The 27,170-nt window shown below is 45.2% G+C and overlaps 2 protein-coding genes across 4 annotated transcripts; both read left to right on the top strand.

Annotated features, from left to right (window-relative positions):
- Nucleotides 1-1,732: 1,732 nt before the first annotated feature.
- TMEM223 (transmembrane protein 223) lies at nt 1,733-6,116 on the top strand. The gene is made up of 2 exons (XM_039363398.1): nt 1,733-2,356; nt 5,552-6,116. The coding sequence occupies exons 1-2, from the start codon at nt 1,921-1,923 to the stop codon at nt 5,842-5,844; spliced, it is 729 nt and encodes a 242-aa protein (XP_039219332.1). The 5' UTR covers nt 1,733-1,920; the 3' UTR covers nt 5,845-6,116.
- SLC3A2 (solute carrier family 3 member 2) lies at nt 5,880-26,920 on the top strand. Of its 3 annotated transcripts, XM_039363395.1 has the most exons (11): nt 5,880-6,144; nt 7,297-7,462; nt 16,636-17,088; nt 20,657-20,830; nt 22,433-22,533; nt 23,187-23,255; nt 23,499-23,563; nt 23,992-24,196; nt 24,908-25,051; nt 25,199-25,309; nt 25,840-26,920. In XM_039363395.1, the coding sequence occupies exons 2-11, from the start codon at nt 7,360-7,362 to the stop codon at nt 26,182-26,184; spliced, it is 1,770 nt and encodes a 589-aa protein (XP_039219329.1). In that variant the 5' UTR covers nt 5,880-6,144; nt 7,297-7,359; the 3' UTR covers nt 26,185-26,920. The 3 variants fall into 3 exon arrangements, with proteins under 3 accessions (XP_039219329.1, XP_039219331.1, XP_039219330.1); XM_039363397.1 differs by lacking the exons at nt 5,880-6,144; nt 7,297-7,462 and adding an exon at nt 14,776-15,947; XM_039363396.1 differs by lacking the exons at nt 5,880-6,144; nt 7,297-7,462 and adding an exon at nt 14,778-15,926.
- Nucleotides 26,921-27,170: the final 250 nt, after the last annotated feature.

The following is a 27,170-nucleotide window of genomic DNA, read 5'->3' as shown; positions in this document are numbered from 1 at the left end:
GGGGATTCCTCAAACGTCTCCTTCCAAAAAGAGAATTCTCCATAAAGACATTTATATACCTTGTAAATGACCCTGGTTTTTCCCTCCAGCAGGATAAAACCTGTCGTGAAGCACATCTCTTGGCAAAAGATTTTATTTTATTTTAATTTAAAGGCTACCCTGCTCTGGGTGGTTTCTGTTCCCACAAGCAAAAATAGCTGGGAACAAAATAAATAAGACATTTGGGGGGAAACTGCAATGCGTAGAAAAAGAAAAAGCTGGCAAGCTCAGGATTATAAAGATGGGGGGGGAAACAGCCCCAAAGATTTGTAAAAATTGCTTGCTGCACAAAGCATCCTGGACATTAAAGCTTAACCAGATAAGAATATGCTTTATTGGCCAAATATAATTGGACACACATGGAATTTGTCTCTGGTGGTTAAAGTCTTGGTAACAACAAAATGGTAAGTCATAAATCCTACCATGCAATGTAATTTTATGTGGATCTCATCATTTTCCAAAATGTCTCATTCATCATTAACTGTAAATGAAACTGCAGTACTTTTAATGCATAAAGTGTTGGGTCAATTCATGCAAGGTACGGGTCAGTTCAGCCAACTTTGATTTAATAACATGGACAAACTATGATTAAGCAAAGCACAACATTCAGGTTTGTATCTGCCACGTGGGGAGACCCTAAAAAAAAAAGGAAACCAACCCCCAAATCTTAGGAAAAATGGGGAGATTTGCTCTCCCCCCCCCCCCTCTTATTTACTCCTCAAACCAGCCATTGTCCTTTAAATATAACCCGGAAGTCCTGAAGGCTGGCAACTTCCGAGAGCGCACGCGCGGACTCTAGCTCCCAGAATTCCACTGCCGGCCTGGCCCCTGAGCATGCCGGAAGTGGTAGTCGCCAGGTCTGGAATTGCAAAGGCGTGGAGCCACCAAGCCGAACAACCCGTATTAGTTACTCTCCGTTTAAATAGGGGCGGCGTTCGTCCCTCCGAGCTGCTGAATTCTGCACCCCCGCATGGAGGCTGGAGACCCGCGGGAGAAGCAGCCCGGGGTGCAAACGACCCCTCCGCAACTCTAAACTTTCTACTCCCCTTCCCACGACCTTGCAAGCCGGTCAGAAGAAGCGCGCTCCCTTCCTCCTTCCTTTCCTGTTTCCTTCTTTCCTTTCCTCCTCTCCTTTTCTTCTTTCCTTCCTTCCTCCTTTCCTGTCTTCTTACCTATCTTCTTTTATTTCCTCCTTCCTTTTTCCCCCCTTCTTTTATCTTCCTTTCCTTTCCTTCCCCTCCCATTTCCCTTTCTTTTCTTCTTTCCTCCTCCGTTCTTTCCTTTTCTCCTTCCTTCCCACCTCACTTCTTTTCTACCGAGCTAACTGCTTTCCTTGCTTTCCCTTTCCTTCCTCCCTCTCCCCTTTCCTTCTGTCTTCTTTTCCTTCATAGTTTATCTTCCTTTCCTTCCCTTCTTTCTTTTCCTCCTCCCTTTTCACCTACTCTTTCCTACCCAACTGCTCTCTTTCCTTTCTCTCCCTTTCTTTCCTTCCAGTCTTCCTTTCCCCTTCCTTCCTCTCTCTCCCTCCCTCCTTTCCTTTTCTTCTTGTCTTCCTTTCTTTCATAGTTTACCTTCCTTTCCTTTCCCTCCCCTTTCCTCCTTCCTTCTCCCCCACTTTCTTTCTTACCCAACGACCCTCTTTCCTCTCCTTCCTTCCCCCTTCCTCTCCCTCCCTCCCTCCCTCCCTCCTTCTATCTTCCTTTCTTTCATAGTTTCCTTTCCCTTCCTTTCTTTTCCTCCTTCCTTCTCCCCCTCTCAACGACCCTCTTTCCTTCCTCTCCTTCCTTTCTCCCTTCCTTCCTTCCTTCCTTCCGGCCAGGCAGCCCCGCGCTCGGCTCCCCCGATCCGGCAGAGGCAGGGCGCTCCTTTCCCGGCTCCGCGATGCTGCTCCTGCCGGCCCGTGGCGCGTGGGCCTCCCCGGGGGCGCGCGCGGGCCTCTCCCTCCTGCGCGGGCTTTTGCGAGGGGCTCCGCCGTTTGCGAGGCGCTTCTGCAGCCCGGCCGGCCGGCCCGCGCAGGAGCCCTTCCCGCTGGACGGCTTCGTGAGCCGGGACGTGGTGCTCTTCCAGCACGAGCGGCCGCGCTTCTTCCGCACCGTGGGGCTCTTTTGCTTCGGCCAGTTCGCCTTCTGGCTCTACCTGGCCGACCTCGCCTTCACGACCCTGCGGGAAGCGCCGGCCGGGCCGGAGGAGACGGGCTCCGCCACCCCCCAGCGACGCCCGGCCCGGCCCTGGCTGGGCAACCTCTTCAACCTGACCTCGGGGAACTTCGGCTCCGCTAAGTGGCGCTACGGCTTCTCCGGCTCCTGCGTGGCCGTCGGTAAGCGAGGCAGGGCCGCCCTGGCCGGGGAGGAAGCGGGGGGGGGGGAAATTGCATGGGGGGGGGAGTGGAAGCTGCCCCGGGGAAAAAGGGGGCGCTTGGCTTCCCTGTTGCCTTTGCATGTGTGTGTGTGTGTGTACTTGTACCTGTACCTGTACATACACACACACACACACACACACATATATATTAAAAATGTGCTAAAATCAAAACAAGATGCTTGGCTCCAGGAGGAGTGTGTGTGTGTGTGTTTGTATGTATATAGAGAGTTATAGAGATAGATAGATAGATAGATAGATAGATAGATAGATAGATAGATAGATAGATAGATAGATAGATAGATAGATAGATAGATGATAAGATAGAATAGATAGATATAGATATTTAAATATATAGAGATAGATATAGATAAGATAGATAGAGATATAGATGTAGAGAAATAGTGATATAGAGATACATAGAGATAGATATATAGATATATATAGAGATAGATAAATATAGATAATAGATAGATAAATATTGTCACTGGAATGAATCCTCTCCAAAAAAAAGAGTGCCTGGGTGTGTTTTATTTTCCTGTTTTTGGTAAAAGCAAAATTGCAAGGAGAGCTCTTTTTAACACGCTCAAACCTCTCTTTTTCCAGGATGAGTCCCAGATGGTGCCTGCATTTTGGGGGGAATTTGGTTGGGAATGGACCTTTCTTAATTCACAGGTTATCCCGATGGAAGATTCACGGGGTGCCTTTCCACACCCCAGCAATTTGGCAAGTGAACCTGGGTCATGATGGCGTAGTGACTTAGCGCCCAGAAACCCAGATTGATTTGGTGTTGGCCCCATTATACTGAGGCAGAAAAGAAGCGAATTCATAAATAATATCATTTTATATGCCAGCTAATTGGACTAAGCTGGTTTGGATTGAAATTAAGTTTCACCGCTGCTCATTTTGTAAGAGGGTGTGTGTGTCTTTGTTAACACCTCATTTTCCCTCCCTTTTAAAAAATGTTGCCACCATTTGCAGTCACAACTCTGAGGGAAAATAACATGGCCACCAATATTCTCCCTTTGGGCGGCCTTCACAAGCCTTCCAACCGGAGGGAGTTTTCTGTTTATTACAATCCCGTTTTTCTTATGTCACATGTAATTTTTTAAATCCCAGTTGCCTTCGAGGAGATGAGTTTTGAAGGATAAAAAAAATACATTCTATTGTTTTTATTTATTGATTTATTTATATTTTTCCTCAGCTGCCCTTTGGAGAGGGATTCTGGGCAGCAAACAATAGAATCAATCAAATTCAATGTTAAAATCAGAATGTGATTTTTTTATATACGTATATAAAATATATGTATGTTTATATAAACTATGTCACTCCTTTATTACAAGAGTCAGTTTCGTATAGTGTGTGCTGGCCTAGAAACCATGAAGGCCACCTGGATGAGTCTGGGAGATGGCAAGTTCTAATCCTACCTTAAGCCAGCTGGACAACTTGGGCTAGTCCCTCTTAGCCCAACCCACCTCACAGGGCTGTTGTGGGGAAAATGGGAGGTCTGTTGGCTGCCTCAAGCTATTTGTAAAAACAATTAAAGCTGGAATATATAAATAAATAAGTTTCCACTGAAAGTTTGGGAAGAACCCAACTTTAAAAACCATTTTCAATCTTTACAAATAGATGCAAAATCTAAAAGGCAGTTAGATCATGAAGCCTATTTTGGTCCAGTCCTGGTTTCCAAGGATGTGTGTCCAAAGCCTGGAACAACCCCCATTTCTAGGTTTGTTCTGCCTTATCTTGAAGGAAATAATTCCCATGAATTATGCCATAAATCACAAGCCCAGCGTTTCTCTCAGAATGAAGGTTAGCCTTGCTGACCCAGGTTTATCTTTGTCATGAGAATTCTGAAGACTTCTTGAACCTGTTGCAAAAAGAGCATGGGTGAACTTCCCACCTTCTTCTCCAGGCTTTCCCTCACTATAAGAACTTCAGCTTTTTTGTTTTGAACTTCAGCTCTCTCAATCACTGTTTTTCTAGGTGGGCTCCTTTCCTTTTGGGGGGGGGGTCTCTTCCTTGACCCCACTTCTTCCTTCCAGGTCTTCTGAAGCTCTTCTCAAGGGCTTTCCACCACTAAAAGGAACTTCAGCTCTTACTTTGAACTTCAGCTCTTTTTTTGTTTTGAACTTCAGCTCTTTCAATCACTGGATGTCTAGGTGGGCTCCTTTCCTTTTTTGTGGAGAGGGTCTCTTCCTTGACCCCACTTCTTCCTTCCAGGTCTTCTGAAGCTCTGGAAAAATCTCCCTTGGGCTGGCTCCTTTTATACCCTTTCTGCCCCAAACCTGCTGTCAGCTGATTGGTTACCCAACTTGGGGTCTCCCCTTTTCATTGGTTCTAAGCCCACCCGTTTCATTGGTCCTCGGGCCGACTAAGTCACCAATGGCGACCCAGTCTTCTCGGATGATGCTCATTGGCTGAAAACGGCAGGGTTTTGAACTCCAGAATTTGAATAAAGAGTGCAGAAGCAGTTTAAATGCTCCAAATAATGAACTGATGCTTGAAATTAATTTATTCTTATTTTTTTTAAAAAAACCTTCTTTAAAATAAACGGGGGAATTTGAAAGGCCAAATCAAGCCACCGGGTGGAAAGCAGGGGAGGGATTGCCCTCCAGCGTGGATGTTTAATCTTTTAAATGTATAAAAATTTAAAACAATAGTTGGTTAGCTGTTTCTGCACCAATTCATGATATACATATACATATACTTAGTCCTTGTTTAATGACCACAATGTGACTGGCAACTTGGTTGTTAACAGAAGCAGTCTTTATATATAACATATTTATAAATTTATGTTTATAAATACCTTTTTATTTATATAAAGATACATAAGTTTATATATTTTAATATATAATTGATATGTGTGTTGTGTGTGTGTGTGTCAGACAGAGGCACATCTAGAGGTGCTTTGTGAATTAAAACGAATAAAAGATAACAAGTAAGGCCATCAGTGTAAGGGAGTGTGCTGTTTGTTTTCTGTTATATGCAGCAATTCGCCCATTAGCACTGATAACGTTCCCTAGTTGGATCATGAAACGTCTGCAAGAAAACCACCCAGCTCAGAGAGCTCCAGGGACCTTACAGTTCTTGCAAATATTCTCTTCTGTTGAATGTATTTATTTATTTCTCCATTTCCGACCATCTCTCTTTGCAGGTACGCTGATCCTGGTGGCAGGCTTCTTCTTCGCACGACGGTCGGTTAGCCGGGTCCTCTTGCTCCGCGGCAGTCAGGAGGTGACTTTTACGACCTATTACCTCTTCGGCTACACTTCATCCTTCACGGTGCCCCTTCGCCACGTCTGCTGCCGGAACCACCGTTCGGAGGTGGCCGCCATCATCCCGGTCAAGATCAAAGGGAAACCTTTTTATTTCTTGCTGGACAAGCAGGGATCGATCGCCAGCAATCCACTTTTTGACATCACCGTGGGGGCCTATCGCGAATGGTGAGGTCCGTGTCCAGGGGCTACGACGTGCCCGGAGGCTGCTGGAAGAAGCGAGAGAAGGGAAAAAACGCAGACATTAAAATCCAGAATTGACAGCTCCTTCCCTGTAGGAACTTTTGAATTCCATCCTCGCCCTTCTCCTCGTCTTCAAATTAAGAAAAAGAAAGACCCTAAACACAGGAAGCCGGAGCAGCTAAGAAGACAAAAACGACGCTCTTTTACTCGAATTGTACTTGATCCTGGGTGTTGAAAATACAGGAAGCCTGTGGTTTCAAATACGTGTCTGGTCTCATCACCCAGGCTGGTAGGGACTTATATATCAATTGATATGTGAAGGTCTATACATTTTGCCCAGTGATGCTGATGCTGAGTGTCACCAAGGGTGATGGGCACTTGTATATAAAACTTAATGGGAATTGATATATATGAATACCTTTATCAATTTTGCCCAGCAATGTCGAGACTGGGTGTAAAAAATATAGAAAGCATCTTTTTTTTTTTTTTAAATATGTGTCTTGTCACCGAAGGTGGTGGACTGTCGTCTGTCTCTGTCTTCTACCTTTATACATCCATCCCTCCCTCCCATCCATCCCTCCCATCTATCTATGTCTAATCTCTCTGTGTGTCTATCTCACTCTATCAGCTACTTCATTCTGTCTATATCGTTCTATCTAATCTATCTCTATCTATCCGTCTGTCTATATCTACCTACCTACCTACCCATCTGTCTCTGCCTGCCTGCCTGCCTGCCTGCCTGCCTGCCTATCTATCTATCTATCTATCTATCTATCTATCTATCTATCTATCTCTATCTATCTATCTATCTATCTACCTATCTACCTATTTACCTATCTATCTAATCTATTTCTCCCTCTAGTCATCTATCATCTGTCTATCTATTTAATCTAATTATCCCAATTTTTTCTTTCTTTCTTTCTTTCTTTCTTTCCTTTCTTTCCTTTCTTTCCTTTCTTTCTTTCTTTCTGTCCCTTTCTCTCTTTTTTCTTTAATCATCTTTAATTCTTTCTGTTTCTGTCTCTGACTTTTTTCTTTAAGTTCTTTATGTCTTACTTTCCCTCCCTCCCTCCCCCTTCCTTCCTTCCTTCCTTCCTTCCTTCCCAGCAATGCCATTAGCTCTCTCCCGCCCATAGCCAAAGCTGAGCCCCCACGTTTCAGCGCTGGGCCCCAAAGCTTTGAAAGCCAAATTTACATTTCATTCTTCCTCTGAAGAATGAAGTCCAGCAATTTGGATGAACTCATAGCGCACCTCAAAATGCCTGCATTTTTTTTTTTTTTTTTGTAGCCGGAGAGGGTGAAAAAAAAATAAAAACCCCTATTCTGTTACCAGCAAGGCTGGATTATTTTGGAATAATAAGGGGGAAACCCTACCCCCAGCCTCTTTGATCTAACACCAAGAGAAGGGATCTGCTTTAATCCTCCTCCTCCTCCTCCTCAGCATCCTTGCTTGCAGCTGCCGTTGCCACGGCAACCTCAGTCTCGGCAGGGAGAAACATCCAAAATGGCGGCTCCAGGGACTGCAGAGATGGGTGGTGGGGAGACCCCAGCCATGGTTCACGGGGGGTCGGACCCCGAAAGAGAGACGGGGCAGCAAGGAAGCCGAGGTAAGCCATTTCAGGATTTATGTATTTATTTATTTATTTGCAGCCGTTACATTATTCGTTGCACGAATGTCTTTTAAAAAATATTTATTTTGCATCTTTGAGGCTGGGGAGGATGGGCATGGCAGTCCAAAGGGCTGGGTTGGGGAATCCAAGGTAAGAAACATTTCCGGCTTCTTTCAATTCCTTTATTTCTTTGGATGCCTCAGACTGCAAGATGGAGGCATATACATGACATAAGCCAGTATATTGAATTTATACGCTGTCCGTCTCCTGCTGCAAAACAGCAGTTTTTCCTTTATGTTGTTGTTCTTGGTTTTTTGGGGGGGGGGTCCTTTTATACAAGTGAGAGGCAGGATGAGTTGTCACCTGCACAACAGCCTGACAAGGTAGGCTTAAGCCAGGAGACTGTCAGGCTTGCCCATCCAAACAAATTCCCAGCATGATGTTTTTGCACCCAAGGTGGTTTAGAAACAGAAATTGGATCTCCATTCTTCCATCACCACCCCATCCCACCCCACCCCGAAAAAAAATCCCAATTTCTGCTTTTTTTTTGGCACTTCTTTTCTGTGGCACCTCTATTTTATTTTTATTTTTTTATTTTGACTTGAGTTCATTATTATTCTAAGGGAGCAAAAAATGAGAATTTTAAGAGGTGAAGCTTCCTCCCCAATGAATTTGCACCAGGCTTTCTCTCTGAACATGGCCTACCTCACAAGGTTGTGGTTCTGGGGAATAAAATAAAGGGAGATTCCATTAAATGCCACAAGGAGAAGCAGTGGAATAGCCCTCAAAACCTAAGAATGGCTGGTGATTGCAAACCACAGATGGCCCTCAGCCTCTTGCAATTGAGCGATGGGGATTTCGTCAATTGTGATGGTGGCTTGATTAGATTTAGTGCAGCGTAATGCAAATAACACGTAATTTATCTAAATATTATAATATTTAGATATAACTTGCCTTCATTTGTGAAATTGATTAAAGCTGCCAGCTCTAAAAGACTAAGGTCCACTAGAAAACTGAGCCTGGCTTTAGGGAACTATTTAAATTTATAGAGGGAGGTGGCCGTAATGCATTTAATAAATATTTTCTGGGGCTTTTGTGGTTTTTGAGGAGACACAGTTCTTTGCATTTTTGATCTTTTTTTTTTTTTTTGCAAAGACTTTAAATCTACTTCTCTCTCTATCTTAACTTTCTTTCTCCACCTATTTACCTTTCCGGGCTCTCCCTTATCCATTGTTTTTTTCTCTTTTTTATCTCTTCTTCTCATATCTCTCGTTTCTCTCTGGATTTGCTGAGAGTTTGTTTTCCTTATCTGAAAGGTGAGCTTTGGCAGGACATAAGAGTTCTTATGAGATGTCGCTGGTCTCACCTTTGACGGAGGAGGGCAGAGTCCTGGCGTCATGCTGGCTTGGTTGATTTGTGGGGGAGGGTTCGATCCAAGATTTTATTTTAAGATTATTAAACAGAACATTAAAAAGCAATGCAAGCTAAGGGGAGAAAGAGAAAGGGGGAGGAAAAGGGAGGGGAGAAGGAAGGAAGGAAGGAAGGAAGGAAGGAAGGAAGGAAGGAAGGAAGGAAGGAAATTAAGAGCTGGTGCAGGAGAGAGGGAGAGAAAGATAGATGAAGGAAGGAGGGAAGCGAGGAAGGAAGGAAGGAAGGAGGAAATTAAGAGCTAGTGCAGGAGAGAGAAAGATGAAGGAGGGAAGTGAAGAAAGGGGAAGGAAGGAAGAAAAATGAGAGCTGGTATAGTAGAGAAAGATAAAGGAGGGAAGGAAAGACATTGAGAGTCTGGGGAGAAGGAAGGAAGGAAGGAAGGAAGGAAGGAAGGAAGGAAGGAAGGAAGGAAACAGTTGCATGTGAGAAAAAATGAGAAGGAAGCTTAAAAAAGAAAGCAAGTACTGTGTAAGAGGAGACAGGAAGCATGGAAGGAAGGAGAGACTAAAAATGAAGAAAGGAAAAGAAAAAAAAAGAGAAAAAAAGATTGTTTACGCCAGTTCTAAGTACAATCATACTTTTACTTCTTACAACATAACCTCTCTCCTATCCATAATCCTTGTCTAATCATTAGAAACATAAACCATAAGTTGATTTTTTTTTCTGTTTTATGGAAAGCCTACAAAGGGTTGCCAATAGGCAATAAAGGTAGATAATTATCTTCTCTAATCAAAGAAGTCCATTTAGCCATCTCAGCAAGTTCGGTCCCTTTCAGCCACCCTCCCTCCCTCGTGGGTCAGGCCAAATCTTAACATCCTTGTGCCTACAACAAGGTTGTGGTTTTCTGTCTCTGTTGCTGAGCCTAGCTCAGCTCTGTATGTTTGCTTGGCAGACAGAAAGGTCTGGATTTGGCCTTTAAAAAAAGATCCAGGACAGATCACCCTCCGGGGAATCCAGACAGCTGCCTTGCGTAAGAAAATCTTGTACCGGTTTGGCGCTATGAAACCTGATCTCCCGAATACTGAACAGTATTCAGTAATACGATTTATAACTATTGGTAGCAACCAAGTTACAACACCACTGAAAAAAGTGATTGACAACCAGTCCTCGCACTTATGACCATCACCGTGTCCCAGAGTCACGTGATCAAAATGTGGGCGCTTGGTAAACCAGCACGAGATCCCAGAATCGCCATTGGTGATCTTCCCAGCCGGCTTCCAGCAGGCAAAAAAATCAATGGGGAAAAGTCAAGATTCGCTTAAACCGTAGCCAAAAAAGGTCGTAAAATCAATGGGAATCGGAACATCTCACTTAGCAACACATTCCAGTCCGAATGGTCGTAAACCGAGGACTCTAAAATGGATCCCATTCCAGTTGTCCAATCTGGACATCTAGCCAAAGATACTCATTTTACAAATGACCCTTTTGCACTCTTTTCCCAGCTTCCCTCCAAGGGTTCTCTCCCTAAATCGTCTCTGAAAAAGGATCTCTTTGGTGTTTACGTCTTGATGCAGCCTGTGATCCATGCGTGGTCTTTTCAAGCTTCCTAGAACTTTGAGATCTTTATTTGGGTCATCTGGGTACAACTGGGTGACCTTTCCCAGTTAATTTTATTCACCCCAGCCAGTAGCAACAAAATCCTGTCGATAAATATAGATCTTGCCTACCGTTGAATCCTCTGCAGTTAATATTTGGGAATTTTTTATACAGGTAGGCCACAATGACGCCCAAACTTTCTGTCGCTAAGGGGAGACATTTGTTAAGGGAGTTTTGCCCCCTTTTATGACGTTTCTTAGTTGTTAAACAAATCACCGCAGTTGTTAGTGACTCGGTTGTTAAGTGGATCGGGCTCCACCTTTTGACTTTGCTTGTCAGGTATGTGTGTGTGTTTGTGTATGTGTGTGTGTATGTATGTATGTATGTATGTATGTAGGATATAGGTGAACTTTTAAAGAAAAATGAGCTGAGTTTTAAATATTTTTTCTTTTCGTCAAAAAAACCATGAATGACCAGCAAAACTCTGTACACCAATCTATTAAGTCTGCAGTAAACAGGATGAAACTTGTCCTTTTCAGGGGCAAAAATACATTGGGACTCGTGCATTAATAATGTGCTTCTTTGTTAAAAAAAAAAAAAGTTTAAATTGGCAGGGAAGAAAACAAAGCAATTTTGGATAATTGCAAAAAGAAAGCGAGAACTCCTGAGAGTTTTTCATATAAACAGCCCAACAAACCACTTAAAAGAAAAAAAAAACGAAAAAGCTGCTTGTAAACCAGGCTTGGCACATCCTGCTAAGTTGGGACTCAATCCAACTAACTCTGATTTAATCAGATCGTGGCTTGGAGAGAGATGCGCAAGCTGGTTCGTTAAATTCATCTCCCTTTGCAATCTCTTTGATGGATGAGAGGCCTTTCTAGAGTTTTTTCCAGCTAGCGACAGATCCTTTAATCTTTCTGTCCCACCTAAGTTTTCTGTTTTCTCATCACACAGTTCTGTTTGTGTCTAGTTTTCCAACCCCTGGAGGTTTCTCCAAAGGAGGAGGGAGCTGCACAGCTGTCTGGATTGTTTATTTTGTTTTGTTTTATTTTTGATTCTGAGAATTGGTCTCGTGTTTTGGCTGGAGGGAACGTTCCCGGAGGCTGTTTGTCTGGTGAGAATCCCATGCTTGGGATGGTTGGTGGGAGACGATTCCTGCTGGGATCTGTAAGGAGCGTGGCCTGCAAATATGAAATTATGGCGTTAGAACAAGGGCTTCTAGTCCTCGGCAACTTTTAAGATACGTGGACTTCAAGTCCCAGAATTCCCCAGCTCTCCTGCTGGCTGGGGAATTCTGGGAGTTGAAGACCACCCATCTTAAAGCATGCTGGCTGGGGAATTCTGGGAGTTAAAGACCACCCACCTTAAATCAAGCTGGCTGGGGAATTCTGGGAGTGGAAATCCACCCATCTTAGAGCACGATGGCTGGGGAATTCTGGGAGTGAAGACCACCCATCTTAGAGCATGCTGGCTGGGGAATTCTGGGAGTGGAAATCCACCCACTTTAAAGCATGCCTGGCTGAGGAATTCTGGGACTTGAGGTGGGGGGGGGGCAACAGGCCATTAACTAAACCTGCTCTTTGATCTCTAGAAATCTTAGCCCAGACCTCTCCAGTTTCAAGTTTATCCTGCTGTGATGAGGGCTAGAAACTTGTTTTGTTTATCTGGAAGAAGAAGGAAGGAAGGAAGGAAAGAAGGAAGGAAGGAAGGAAGGAAGAGGGGGGAGAGAGAGAGAGAGAGAAAGAAAGAAAATTAGAAGGATAATTAGATTGAATAGATGATAGACAGATGATGGATGACTAGAGGGAGAAATAGATTAGATAGATAGATAGATAGATAGATAGATAGATAGATAGATAGATAGATAGAAAAAGAAAGGAAAGAAAGAGAAAGAAAGAAAGAAAGAAAGAAAGAAAGAAAATAATAATTTTTTAAAGTGGTTGAGGCTGTAATATTAACTAACTTCTCTTTTGCTGGAAGAATTGATTCCTACCCTTTCAAAACTTTCCAAAATAACATGTTTTTCAATAGTCCTCTTATCAGAAAACTCTCCTAAATGGGAAACTGCAGATTCCTGACCTAGAGGAAAACTCCAAAGTCCACAGCATGTTTTCACCTGCATTTCAATTCCCAGACCCCTGCAGATGAATGTGGGGAGGGGGGGGGCAGGCTATTGACAAGTTTGGCTAAGGGGTTTTGGGCGAATTCCAGCAACCCCAGCTGTGGGGATGTTATCTTCCATCTGAATGGCCGATAAACACGAAGCTGCAGTGTCAGTTCATTTTCCCCCCAGCCCTGGCCGAGATCCAGCTGAGCAGAAGAACAGGGGCAGTGGCTTTTAACTTAGCAAGGAAAGGGATTCTTGGAATCAGATGCAAGCACATGGTGTAAACACGCACCTCCGATGTTTGGGGAAAGCATGTTTTCAGGGTCCTAAACAAGCTTGTGGCCTTGTTTAAATCCACCTTCCTGCTCTGTTTGTTAGGAGACAAACATTGGCCAAATAAACATTGCCATTAAATGCGGCTTATCAGCCAATTTCCAAGCACCAGGCAGTTAGGAAACAGGGGTGGGAAAAATACGCAGATTTGAGGATTTTGATTCCACTGCTTTGATATCAGATTAAAATGCTGTAAATTTTGTCAGGGTTGAAATCCTTGGTTTTTCTGTACATATTTGAGAAGTGGCATACAGGTAGTCCTCAGGTTATGACAACAACAACAATAACAATAATAATAATTTGAATGTTCAGTTGACTGAAGTTCACGTCTAATAAATAATAATAATATAATAGTAGTAGTAATAGTAGTAGTTGTAATAGTAGTAACAATAATAATGTTGGAAGGGACCTTGGAGGTCATCTAGTCCAACCCCCTGCTCAGGCAGGAAACCCTAATTGGGACAGGAACATCCATGGCTAAGTTAGACTGTCATTAAGTGAGCCAGGCCCAATTTGGTACAGCCTTTTTTTGCTGCGGTCTTTAAATGGATCACTGCTGCCCTTAAGCGAACCGTGTCATTCAGTGAATCCCCCGTCCCCCCACCGATTGCTGGTTGGAAGCCAGCTGGCAAATGAGGATCACATGACCCCGGGAGACAAACTGCAAACATCATAAATACATGCCGAGTTTTGATCCCGCGATTACGGGGAAGTAAGAGGATCAGTTCTAAACCCCTTTTCCCAGCATCGTCCTAACTTCAAACCATCACTGAACAAAGGCTGGCTGGGGGATTCTGGGAGTTGAAGTCCCTTCATCTGGGCCAGAGGAATAAATAAACCAGGAGTCAGGTTCTCTACACAATGGTCCTTTTTAAAACAATTGCCTGAAGCAACTCAACGCTGGTTATTATTAAATCCGTAGTACAAAGAGTTGAAAGGGGGGGGGGAGTTGTTGATCCAGATCAGACAGGAATTAGCTGGCCAGATGTTTTAGGGAAGCCAACTAGGTTCCTTCTTTGTTTGTCTAAAAGTTGTTTATCTGCTTTAGAGCGGAGGGGGGGGGGAAAGGCGGGCAGGTTTTTGCAAAGCTGGGCTAATAAAGTCCAGGTTGTTTTAAGGTGGAGGAATCAGAATGAAGGATATTTTTAATTTTGGCTAAGAGAAGTCGAGGGATCGTACAGGAGCTCACTTCACCAAATTGAGGTCCTTGCAAAGATTTAGGGGAAGAGAGAGAAAGAAAGAAAAGAAAGAAAGAAAGAGAAAGAAAGAAAGAAAGAAAGAAAGAAAGAAAGAAAGAAAGAAAGAAAGAAAGAAAGAAAGAAAGAAAGAAAGAAGAGTTTAGTGCAAAGAGGCATGGTGTAGTGTTTATAATGCCTTGGTAAGGCCACACCTGGAATACTGTGTCCAGTTTTGGTGTCGGTTGTTATTGTCGATGGCTGTAAATGTAGGGGGTCTGCATTCTCCACCCATCTCACAGAAGCCTCCCGCAGACACTTGGCAAAGCCGCCATTGAAAGCCGAGAACAATAGATCACTTCTTGCAATTGTGCAAAGAGGATGTTTTCTCCTTTGATTCCCCCCCCCCAGAAGCGGTGGTTGATGGAGTGTGCAGCCCTGACACAAACACACATACACACTGCAACATACCCATTTCTGGTGTGTTTCTAAAAAAAATGAAACTTTAGCCCAAGGACAAGATCAAAAGGACTTGAGCGCTGTGAAAGTATTAAGGTTTATTTCCTCTTTAATCGTGTTTCTCAACCTTGGCAACTTGAAGAGGCTTCAACTCCCAGAATCCCCCATCCAGATTTAAAATGGGTGGATTTCAACTCCCAGAATCCCCCATCCAGATTTAAGATGGGTGGACTTCAACTCCCAGAATCCCCCATCCAGATTTAAGATGGGTGGATTTCAACTCCCAGAATCCCCCATCCAGATTTAAGATGGGTGGACTTCAACTCCCGGAATCCCCCTCGCCGTGGTTTAAGATGGACATCAACTCCCAGAATTCCCCAGCATCCACTCATCATAAAGTTGAGAAACACTGCAGATTTGCTATCTGGAGTCTCAATACTTTCTTGGGTGCCAATGATTAAACTCTGGTTTAACCATTAAACCAGACTTCCCTGAGGCCAGCAAAACTCTTCAATGACCCCCAGCCTATCCATCCCCAAGCCTCACAAAGCTGTCATTTTTGAATGAGACAGAAAAGGGAAATTCCTAAATAATTGGAAAGCTATCCCCGCTCATTAAAGACAATTAAACCGACATTTAAGTTAGTTTTTTACCCAAGATTTAAAGTGGTTCTATTTTTTTAAAAAAAGACTTCCACCTAACATAGCATAGGAAAAAAAAAGTGGGATATTTAAACACGGAAACGGTTCCACATTAGGGATAATCGGAATTAAGAACGGGGCCAAGCGGAAAGCAGCTTTCATGCTTTCGTGAATGCTTCCGGCCTGGAAGGTTTTAAGCAAGCCTCCAGTGTGAAGAGCAGTCTACCTGCAAGTATTCTTACTGAGAAAAAAAGTTCCCAGCTAGCACCCAGGGGGGGCATTATTCTCTGCCATGGGTTGAAGCAATGGGTAGGCGAGTCACCCCCTTCGTACATTGCCCCCCCTCAAAGAATGGAAAGCGTTTGTAAGGGGCTAGGTCTGCGGATACAAAGCCTCCAGGTCTAGGGGCAATCTACCTCTGCCCAGGTAGCCAACACCAACGTTATGGCACCTTGGACAGCGCCGATGCAGTTGCAATGCCCCAGCGATGTCTGGTGTCTTTGGGCCGGTGGGGGTCTGGCAGAACCTCCCCGTCTCATGGAAGTCTACCTGGAAATCTAGTCACTCCCATTCTTCCTGGGCTGAGCGTGGGAGAAAGCCTCGGCCGGCGGGGATCCGATCCACCTTAAGGGAGCCCGGGAGGCGGATCAGGGGGGCGGAGGCTCCCTCTGACTCTACTTGAGCTGCCGGCTGGCTGGATCGGGTTCTCAGATCAGATCTAACCGTATTCCCCGCGGATCTCCAGGTCGAAAAGCAGCTTGGCGTCCGCTTTCTTCCAGGTAGCGTCCGCTTTCTTCCAGGTAGCGCTTGGTTGGGGCCGGGGATGATGGGAGGTGGAGGGGCGACGACCCTCCCGATTTCCTCCTCGCAGAGGGATCGAGTCACCTAAAAGAGATCAAAACTGCCTTGAAAAGGATCTCTCTGAAACCCCACCTGGGGCTGCGAGATGGTTGCCTTGTTCCCGCAGGCCACGTGGGGCTCCCCTGCCCATATTCCCCAGCCGCCAGGAGGATGGGATTTGTGATGGGGGGGGAGAGCACCGATTCTGGAAAGGTCTAAACCAGCGTTGTTACCCCTATCCTGAACGCAGTGTCTCCCCGGAGTGAGAAATCTAGTTTTAAGGCTACCCCCTCACTCGGAAAACTAGCTTCTCAGGCTCTCCTCCCAGAGAGAAGACTAGCTTCTCAGGCTGTGAAAAGGTTTAGAGTAGACCAGCGTTGCTTCACTTATCCTTAGCACCAGGTCTCCCCTGTAGGGAGAAGGCTAGCTTCTCGGCTTGTCCCCGCAGCCAGAAGACTAGCTCCTCAGGTCCTCCCCGCAGGCAGAAAACTAGCTTCTCAGGCTCTGTAAACATTGCTCCACTTATCCTTAGCGCAAGGTCTCCCCTGTAGGGAGAAAGCTAGCTTCTCGGCTTCTCCCCGCACTCAGAAGACTAGCTCCTCAGGCTGTCCCCTCGGAAGACTTCACCTCAGGGTCTCCTTTCCGCAGGCGACAGCATGAGCTCCCCCGGCGTGACTCCCGAGCTGGACATGAAGGACGTGGAGCTGAACGAGATGGACCCGGAAAAGCAGCCCATGAACGCCTCTTCGCCCCCGGCCGGCTCTCCAGGCAGCCTGGGCGAGAAGAACGGGGTAGTGAAGGTGAAGATGGAGGAGGAGGATGAGGAGGCCAAGATGGCAGCCAGCTTCACCGGCTTGACCAAAGAGCAGCTGCTCCAGGTGGCTGGCACCCCCGGCTGGGTCCGTACCCGCTGGGCCCTGCTGGTCCTCTTCTGGCTGGGCTGGCTGGGCATGCTGGCGGGGGCCATCGCCATCATCGTCCAGGCCCCCCGCTGCAAAGACCTGCCCAAGCAGGACTGGTGGCAGAAAGGAGGGATCTACCGGATCCTGCAGGTGGAAGGCTTCCAAGATTCGGGCAGCGACGGCACAGGCGACCTGGCAGGTGAGTTGGGGATGATGGGCTATGGTGGTGTAAAAGGAGTCAGCCTTGAGCCCCAAGACTCTCTCTCTCTCTCCTCTGGCTGTGGTGGGGATCCATCCAGCTCCTGGCCAAAGGGATCTCCTTGCTTGGAATTCTTGAAAGATCTCGGGATCTTTCTGCAATCATATAAGGTCTAATCAAGACCTGGGTTGATTGGGGCTGCTCCCTTAACCCTAAATGACAATTTAAGTTTGGGGAGGGGTCCTTAATTTGGGGGTGCTTCCACTTCCCCACTCACGACAGGTGGATCTGTTCAAGGTCTTCTTCTTCGTCTTGGATCCCTCCTTTCTCTCCCCATCCCCCCAAAATATATCCAGAATCTGCTCCAAAGCCAGTGGATTTTAAAGAAAGGGAATCTGGAGACCCCCCCCCCCAGGGGTCATTTGGGGACGAGACATTGCTGGAATGGGGAGGGGGCTTGGATGGTTGGGGGGGAGATCGCCCCCCCCATCCAACTTGAAGGAAAGCCATGCCAGTTGCCGCCAGGCCGCCCTGCTCAAAAGCCAGTTTTAGCCGGCTGGGGCTTTTCCTGTAGTAACTGCTGAGTAGTGTTTCATCAGCTCTTGACGTCAGTGCAAAAGCTGAGTCAGCTCCCGGCTGGTTGGGTGAAAGACAGTCTCCTCTCCTCCTCTCTCTTTATTCCTCCCCCCCCTTCACACACACACACAAACGCACACACACCTTTCCTTTTTTTTCTTTCCTCTCTTTCATTCCTTTCTTTTGTTTTGCTTTGTTACATTCCTTGTCTTTCTGTCTTGAATCTTTTTTTTTCTTCCCTTCATTTCTTTCGTTCATTGCCTTCCTGTCTGTCTGTCTTTGGTTTCTTGCTTTTGTTGTCTTTCCTTGTCTTTCGTCTGTCTGTCTGTCCCTTTCTCTGACTTTTTTCTTTAATCGTCTTTAATTCTTTCTCTCTTTCTGCCTCTGACTTTTTTCTTTAATCGTCTTTAATTCTGTCTTATTTTCCTTCCTTCCTTTCCTTCCCTCCTTCCTTCCTTCTCTCCTTTCTTTCTTTCTTTCTTTCTTTCTTTCTTTCTTTCTTTCTTTCTTTCTTTCTTTCTTTCTTTCTTTCTCCTCTCCCTTCCCTTCCCTTCCTCTGTTCCTTGAATTTTTAAGACACTTTTCTGCTGGATTGATGTCCTTTGACCCATGGCCCACACTTTTCCAGGAATTTGCTCCGATGTTGTGAAACTCCACAAACAGTTGCTGATCTTGTGCAGTTTCTCTGGAGGCTCCCTCTCACCCTCTGGTGTTGTCCCTGACTTTGCAGAGTTTCAACCTTCCAAAAGAGAAGTATTCCACAGCAAGGCAAATCCGGGCAGCAACAAATGCAATAGTGGCCTTAAAAATAAAACAATTGCTCGTTGTTTAGATCTTGACAAGATTATATATTTTACTGTAACTCCACCACAAATGTTCATGGCCCACATTTTTTTCCCCAGCCTGTTTTTTGCAGTCTTGAGGACCGGAAACTTGAGTTCCTATTGTTTCTAATTAAGCCTCTTTGTAACATCCTTGTAATATAGAGCATCCTTGTTGCAAAGGTTGACCCTGGGCATAAGAGGTTCAAAACAAAAACAAGGAAACGGCATGCCTCTTGTCCCCATTGGATGCCCACAACAATCTTGCAAAGTAGGCCAGGCTGAGAATAAAGAATGGTTGGGGCCCTGCCCCATTCATTTTGCTCGGAGCTCATTAACCACTGACCCATAATGGGTTAGGACTTGTTGGATTGAAGTGGAGGCGTTTGATGATGGATGCCACACCCAACGCCCAACGCCAAACTCAAACCAGCCCAAACTTGATAACAGCCACAGTCCTATAAACAGACATTTCGACTGGAGGATGGAAAGGAAGGTGGTTGAGATTTGAGGCAGTGAGTCCGGCCTGATGCATTTCCTCAGGAGCCAAGCCCTTACAGAAAGTTAAGATTGATGGGGTTCTGGAAGGTCCTCTAGTCCAACCCCTATTTGGGGTGCAAATTCGCCCTCTGCTGTGCCTTCCAAAGGATGCAATTTGTAGCCGGATTTGTCTCTTGGTCTTCTAAATCTAAAATTTCCCCAACTGCCTGTTGTGATTGTGCAACTACACTCAGCAGTTAACCTGCTCAAGCAACTCGCAGTTAAATGCTCCACAATTCCTCTCTTTTCTGAGTTGGCTCGCTGAATAAATTCTCTGCTCCATTTCCGTTCGGATTAAATGCAGATCACGGCAGCCCAAAACGGTTCAACGGAGCAAGTTAAAAGGATTAAAAAGTAAAAAAAAACAAGCCCGAATTGCTTATTCAGGCTGGCAATGTGTAACCTTGAGGCAAAGATTAGACAAAGCATTTGGCACGCATGTTTGAGTTTGCAGAACAGAATCTGGGATGCTGGCCAGGACCGAAGACTTCTTCTCTGCCCGCTCTGGATGAAACTGGGTTTATGTTGAAAACCAGCGGCTGGATGTGACCTGCTTTCTTTTGGAACCGATCCAGATTTTATTTCTGGGCTTTGCAGTTTCTCAATTTAATCGGGCAGGTTTTATCAGAATACGTAAAATTATTCTTCCAGTTAAGAAGTTGCAACTCTTTTACAAATAACCCTGGACTTCTATAACTACAATCGGGACCAGGATTTCTGCGGCTAAGCCGGGTGGTTGTTAATGTGAGTTTGTGCCCAATTTGACGATCTTTTGGGCCCCGGTTGGTAAGCGAATCCCTGCCATTCTAAGTGAACCGTGTGGTCATTAAACAAATCTAGCTTCCCACATTGATTTTGCTCATCAGAAACCGGCTGGGAAGATTTATGGGACCCCGGGATGCCATAACAGTCATAAACATGTGCCGGTTGCCAGGCGTCAGAATTTGGATTACGTGAGTGTGAGGACGCTGTGACGGTCATAAGCATGAGGATCAGTCCTGAGTCGTTTTTTCCAGGGCCATTGTAACCTAAATTGATGGTTATAAGTTGAGGACTAGCAGCATTACCTCTTCCCATGGAGTCTCATCTTATTTTCAGAAAACGGGGCACGCTGATCTTGTTACAGGACGTAATCCTCGACTTAATGACGGTTCATTTAGTGCACATTCGAAGTTACAACTTTGAAGGGGCAGGAAAAAGGGACTTAGCACCGTTTTTCACACTTTACGACCGTCGCAGCCTCCCCGTGGGTCACGTGATCAAACTCCAGAGGCTGGGCAACCAACTCAGATTTATGACGGTTGCAGCGTCCCGGGCTCACATGATCACCTTTTGCGACCTTCTTACAAGCAAAGTCGATGGGGGAAAGCCATTGATTCATTTAATGACCGTGTCAATAGCTTAACAACTGCGGTGATCTCCTTAACAACCGTGGCCAGGAAGGTCATAAAATAGGGCAGAACCCACTTAACAACCGTCTCTCTTAGCAACAAAAAGTTGGGGCACAATTGTCGAGAGCCACCCACACAAATCGTCAGAAGATTTTGCTTGGGCGCTAAAGAGAGGTCTGAAAATGTCATTATTTTGGGTGGGCCTTGGGGTAAACTTGGCTTCCTTTTTCTTCCCTTTAGGGGTGAAAGAGAGGATGAGCTATTTAAGCAAGCTGAAAGTGAAAGGTTTTGTGATCGGCCCTCTGCACGTGAACCCCGAGGATCAGCCCTACAGCACCAATCTCCAAGACGTGGACCCAAAACTGGGCACCTTACAGGACTTCCGGGATGTTGTGCAGGCCGCAAAGAAGAAAAGTAAGTGGGAAAAATATATATATTTATTTCAATGCATTATGTTTTCTAACATAATGTATTTCAGTGTGTGTGTGTATAATATATATATTTGTGTATGTGAGAGTGTGTGCGTGTGTACACACACAGCCTGCACAAATTAAACCCTCTTAAGTTGGTTAACATGAGCTTTTTAGAATCCAGAGCTTAATGTTGATATAATTTTTTTTTGCTATCTTTAAAGATTTTAGTTAGCTAACTCATCATTGTGTTAATACAGCGCTTAACGTATCTTTATCTTTTATTTGTTTAATTGTAATTACTTTGATGCAAACCGGCTAGAATTGTTGAAAATTGGGTGGCATACAAGTTTAATCAGTGCTTTTTTTGTAAAAATAAATAAATAAAAGGTGCCGGAACTCACACACGTCTTACAACCCGCCTTGCCTACCCTACAAGGTTCCATCCCAAAAAAGTGCCGGAACTCCATTCTGGGCGTTCTATGACAAAAAAAGCCCTGAGTTTAATTAATAATAATAATCCAGTCTAAATATCTGGCTGACTGTGCAAGGAATTATAATAAGAATAATAATCTCCAGTTAATACTGTTTAAGGATCACCGTGCCTAAGTTAACATTTGTTTTGTGCCTTGCAAGACAATAAAACAATATATTTTTTTTCCCAAAAGAAGGAAGAATATTTTGGAGGTTGCACTGGTTATGCAATTTCATGAAAAATATATTTTAATTCCCTTCCTGTTGACAGTATTTGTCTCATTTCTCAATCAGCCTGTGATGTTCTGAAGTTAGACGGTGAACAAACAAGGAAGGGTAGGGCCTATATATTTCACAACTAAGGCTATGTAAATATACATTTAATTTAATTTAAATACATTTTAAACAGGGCTTTATCGATTGACTCATCCTAAATGTAGGCCAGGTTTCAACCTGAAATATTGTTTTTTTCTGTTTTGGCTCTGCCCAAAAATCGAATGGAAATAAAGTTAAAACAAGAATGGGTTGAAGCAGGCGTGACTTTTGTTCACGGATATAGCTCTACAGGAAGTCCTCAGCTTACAACTGTTTGTTTAGTGACAATTCAAAGTTACCAACGGCACTAGAAAATAGGACTTAACGAATGTTTTTCACACATAACAACAGATGCAGCCTCCCCAGGGTCACGTGACCTGCTAACTAAAATCTTTAAAGATAGCAAAAAGAAAAAAGAAAAAATAAGATTTTATATCAACATTAAGCTCTGGATTCTAAAAGGCTCACACTAACCAACTTAAGAGGGCTTAAATTGTGCATCTAAAGGCGCTCTGGACAGTGAGATGGGCAGCAGATCAGTTGAACAATAGATAAAAATATGTATAAATAAAAATAAAGTTGATAAACAGCTGCCTAGAGCATTGTTTCTTTGTTGCGGCCTATCTTGCTATAGGGCTACTCTAGGCAGTTTAAAAATATTTCAAAGTATTTCATTACATAATAGCAGTTCTTGTTTTAAGGTCTGTACTTGTTGCTTACTCTTACTAAAAAGAAACAAAAAAGAGGAAAAAAATTGTCCCCAAAAGAAATTACAATTAAAAGTGATTTGTTGTGAGGTAACCTATCTCTTTTTCAGGTTTAAAGGTTATCTTGGACCTGACGCCTAACTATCGTGGCCAGTTACCCTGGTTTAGCCCAGATGTGTGGCTTAAGAGTGACTTCCAGAATAAAATGAAAGTAAGTGAGGAAAAGAGGGTTTCCCAATGGAAAGAAAAAAAAACAACTAGAAAATTATGAGGATCTAATCAGGGAATGTGTAGTTAATACAAGTAGATCTCTGTTTACAACTGTGCATGCGTGACTAAAAAAGTGACTTAGGACCAGTCCTCACACTTACGACATCCCCACAGTCATGGGATCAAAATTTGAATGCTTGGCAAACCAGCATGTATTTACAACGGTCGCAGGGTTTCGGGATCAGCTGATCACCATTTGTGACCGACAAGCCACGTCTGTGAAGGAAGCCGGATTCGCTTAACGACCGTGTGTGATCCACTTAAGAACTGCCACGATCTGCTTAACAGCCCTGACCGGAAAAGGTCGTAAAATCGGGCACTTATCAACCGCCTTGCATTTAGCAATTGAAATTCGGGTGCCAGGTGTGGTTGTCAGCCAAAGACTAGAATCTTGGGAAGTTGTTTTAAGCTGGGAATATCTTTGCTGGTGCAGCTCCATTAAAACCCAATATTTTTTTTTTCTTGACCCAAACTTAATTGGCCGAGATTGGAGGGGAAGGCAATCCAACTGTCACAGCTCGGTTTAAGGGGGGAGCGTACTGTGAGATCACTGAGGACTATTAACTTGTTCTGTTCTTGCCATCCACCCTACAGGAAGCAATTCAGTTTTGGCTGAGGGAAGGAGTGTCTGGGATCCAAATCGGAAGTGTGGAGCATTTAAACGTAAGCAGGTTCGCCCCTCCTCAGCCCCCTTTCCAGCTGGGGGCTTGACTGCTGCTGTCCCTTTAAATTTCATCGACCTTGCAAGGTCTTGCAGAGTTGCAGACTGGAAAGCCAATTGCCAGGGGTCTCTTGTTTTGGGGGAAAGGGGAGGTCCCGTGCAAGGAGGATAATGTAGGGGTGCTAAAACCTGGGGAGGGAGACTCCAGTCTTAACCAACACCCCGCAATCCCGTTTATTCGACAGGATTCCCAACTCTTGAGCGAGTGGAAGAACTTAACGGAACAAGAGAACATTGATGATCAGGCCAGGTAGGTGAAAATGGGCAATGCTGTCTTAACAACCGTCTTCTTCCTTCCTTCCTTCCTTCCTTCCTTCCTTTCTTCCTTCCTTCCTTCCTTCCATTCATTCATTCTTCCTTCCTTCTTTCCTTCCCTCCTTCCCTTTCCTTTCTTTCCTTCTTTATTCCTTCCTTCCCTCCCTTCTTCCTTTTCCTTTCTTTCTTTCTTTCTTTCTTTCTTCCTTCCTTCCTTCCTTCCTTCCCTCCCTTCTTCCCTTCCCTTTCTTTCCTTCTTTATTCCTTCTTCCCTTTCCTTTCCTTACTTCCTATTTCTTTTTTCCTCTTTCTTTCCTTTTCCTTCCTTCCTTTCTTTTTTTATTTCTTTTCTTCTTTCTTTTCCACTTAACAATGGAAATTCTGGTCATAAATCAAGGACCACCTATACTTCTTCTCTTACAGGGTCCTGATTGCCACGACTGATCTTAGAGACCCTCAAGAGGTTTTCTCGCTTTTGAACGAAACCTCCGGGGTGGACCTACTCACCAGCCAGTACCTTCAGGAGCTGCTGAGACCTGATCAGAACGACACCGCCCTGGGAAACACAGCCCAGAAACTGATCCTAAATTATATCGAAAAAGCTGGAAGCCGATGGCTCGGCTGGAGCGTACGTTTCAAGCTTTGGGATCGAACTGAGATGTTTAAAGGAGAATATTTGTAGCTTAGATGTGAAACGTGGGCTCTTTGGTGCTTTCTGAGCTTGAGAGTTTTCCTGCAGACATTTCATTACCCAACTGGGTAACAGTCTCAGTGCTAGAAAGTTTGCAGAGAGGAGGAGGAGGTGGAAAGGAGGGAGGGAGGAGGAGGAGGACGACGACGACGACAACTGTGGGCTCCTTGGTGCTCTCTGAGCTTGGTGGTTTCCTTGCAGACGTTTTATGACCCAACTAGGTAACAACATCAGTGCTAGAAGGGAGAAGGGTTGGCAGGGAGGAGGAGGAGGACGATGACAACTGTGGGCTCCTTGGTGCTCTCTGAGCTTGTGGTTTCCTTGCAGACGTTTTATGACCCAACTAGGTAACAACATCAGTGCTAGAAGGGAGAAGGGTTGGCAGGGAGGAGGAGGAGGACGACGACGACGACAACTGTGGGCTCCTTGGTGCTCTCTGAGCTTGGTGGTTTACCTGTAGGTGTTTCATGACCCCAAATAGGTAACATCATCCGTGCCGGTGCTAATTCCCCTTTGTGACTCTTGCCTCCCTTTGTTAACTTTTATACAAACTTTTGAAACACTGACACGACAACCTGTTGCGTAACTCAGCTTGTTTTTCTTCGCTGGGATGCTAACGGTCTCTCTTCTCCCCTCCCTTCCCCGCAGATGGGTAGACCTGATTTTGGACATTTGGCCCAATCTATGGGGGAGCAGCTGCTTCGCCTCCACCATCTACTCCTTTACACCCTGCCCGGGACCCCCTTCACGGATTACGGAGATGAAATTGGCCTGCGGGACACTTTGGGGCAGGTAAGACCAGCCTCAGAAGGTCGATGGTGAGGGGGGTTCATAGGATGCCAGGCGACAAGGTTAGCGGCGACGTGAGGTGGGTGTGCTTGATGATTTTGCACTGTGGGGGGCTCTTCCAGCAACAACCCTCTTTAATTTCTCCTCCAGCCTGCATCCTCCAACATCACACGCATGCAATGGGACAACACGGCGAATTACGGATTCTCACGAGGGCCGCAGCAGGTGGCTGAACCTGAGGCCAGCAACGTCACTGTGCAGGTAAGAAAAATGTTGTGGGAGGGAAGCTAATTTTCCCAGGTAAAAGGAACGACAAAAATTTGGGGCAGAGATTCAGGCCAGAGGGTAGAAAACAGGAGAATGTGAGTTGTAGTCCTGCCTTAGACATAAACGCCATCTGGGTGACTATTGGGCCAATCACCAGGAGACAGCGAGTTCTAGTCCTGCTTTAGACATAAAAGCCGTCTGGGTGACTTTGGGCCAATCGCCAGGAGACAGTGAGTTCTAGTCCTGCTTTGGTCATGAAAGCCGGCTGGATGACCTTCAGCCAGTCCCCCTCTCTTAGCTTTATAATAATCATCATAAAATAGAAAAAGTCATTGAGAATGAAGAATAGCGAGGGGTGCTTTGAGTGAATCTCAAAATCTCTGGACCATCCCTTGAACACCATTGGCATTGACAACATCCCCGTTGGTCAATTGCAAAAGGCAGCTTGCCTCGGAGTGGCTTCCAGGTGACACTAGGTGCACACGCAAGCGATTGATTTCCGCCTGTGTTTTTTTCTCTTCCAGGCCCAGCAGGGCCACAAGGGGTCCATCCTGAGCTTCTTCCAAGAACTGAGCGAGCTCCGAACGAAGGAGCGCTCTCTTCTGCACGGCAACTTCAACCTGGTGCAAAGCTCTAACCCAGCGGTCTTCTCCTACCTTCGGATCTGGGACCAGAACAAGCGATTCCTGGTGGTGCTCAACTTCGCCTACCAGGAGATCTCGATCTCTCTCCTTCACTCTCATCTCCCACCCCAAGTGGACGTGGAGCTCAGCACCCACGCCAGCCGGGAGGAGAAGCAGCTGGATTTGCAGAACCTCAAGCTCCTTCCCTCGGAAGGCCTTCTCCTCAGCTTCCCCTACGTGGCCTAGTTGGTCTTCTTCCCAGCACAGTCTGGCCCATCTTCAGAAATAAGTTCCTCTAAAAGAAGATTCTCCAGTCAAGGGTGGCTTCAGATGCCTCTCCTGAACTTACTAACATCCTTCTTCTGTATCCCACCCGTCTCTATTACCCCATAGCTCAGCCTTTCTAGACCCCAGATTCCGGTTCCCACAACCAGTTGGCCGGAAGAAAGTCTAGATGGTTCCTAACCACATGTAGAGACTGAAGTGGGCCGAGGTCACCTCTGTTCCCTCAACATTCCTGGATCTGCCAATTGTCCGTAAAATTTGATATTAGCAGGTCAACACACCATCTTGGAGACAGAGGAAGATGTGAACCTTCATTCTCTCAGGCTGGAAGTGATGGGCTTCAATGAAACGATGGACTACTCAACTTAAGATGGGTGGACTTCAACTCCCAGAATTCTGGGAGTTGAAGTCCACATGTCTTTAAATTGCCAAAGTTGAAATACACTGATCCAGAATGAAACTTTGTGTTGGTCCAGTGCTATCACATATATAAATGCTTTGGGCAAAGGGGAACATGGAGACACTTCCCCCCAATTGCTTTGCCCGACCCATTTTGAGTTTGGATTAATCTTTCCTGATCACTAGTGTGAATTTTGTCTGTATGTGGCTTTCTATCGGCCTAACCCTAACAAAGTGTGCCAGCTTCTTTTTTTGTGTGGGTGGAACCAGTTTTAATAAATGTCTCTCTTCGCCTTCAGGCTCATCTGGTTTCTGTTGAGTAGGGCAGAGTCAAAGGATATGAGTCCGCCATTTTAGATCCCTTTGCGGTTTGGTTCAACTTGTATCTGGGGGAAGGAAGGGAATCACTGTTAGTTCCTTCCTTCCCTTTCTTCTTCCTAGTTTTTCTTTTCCTTCCTTCCTTCCTAGTTTTTCCTTTCCTTCCTTCCTTCCTTCCTTCCTTCCTTCCTTCCTTCCTTCCTTCCTTCCTTCCTTCCTTCCTTCCTTCC

The sequence above is a fragment of the Crotalus tigris genome, unplaced genomic scaffold (assembly GCF_016545835.1).
Source record: "Crotalus tigris isolate CLP2741 ecotype Arizona unplaced genomic scaffold, ASM1654583v1 scf7180000019553.37968852642:3898890, whole genome shotgun sequence".
Lineage (NCBI taxonomy): Eukaryota > Metazoa > Chordata > Lepidosauria > Squamata > Viperidae > Crotalus > Crotalus tigris.
The sequence above is the reverse complement of the archived record's forward strand: the minus strand, read 5'-3'. Positions and strand labels throughout refer to the sequence as shown.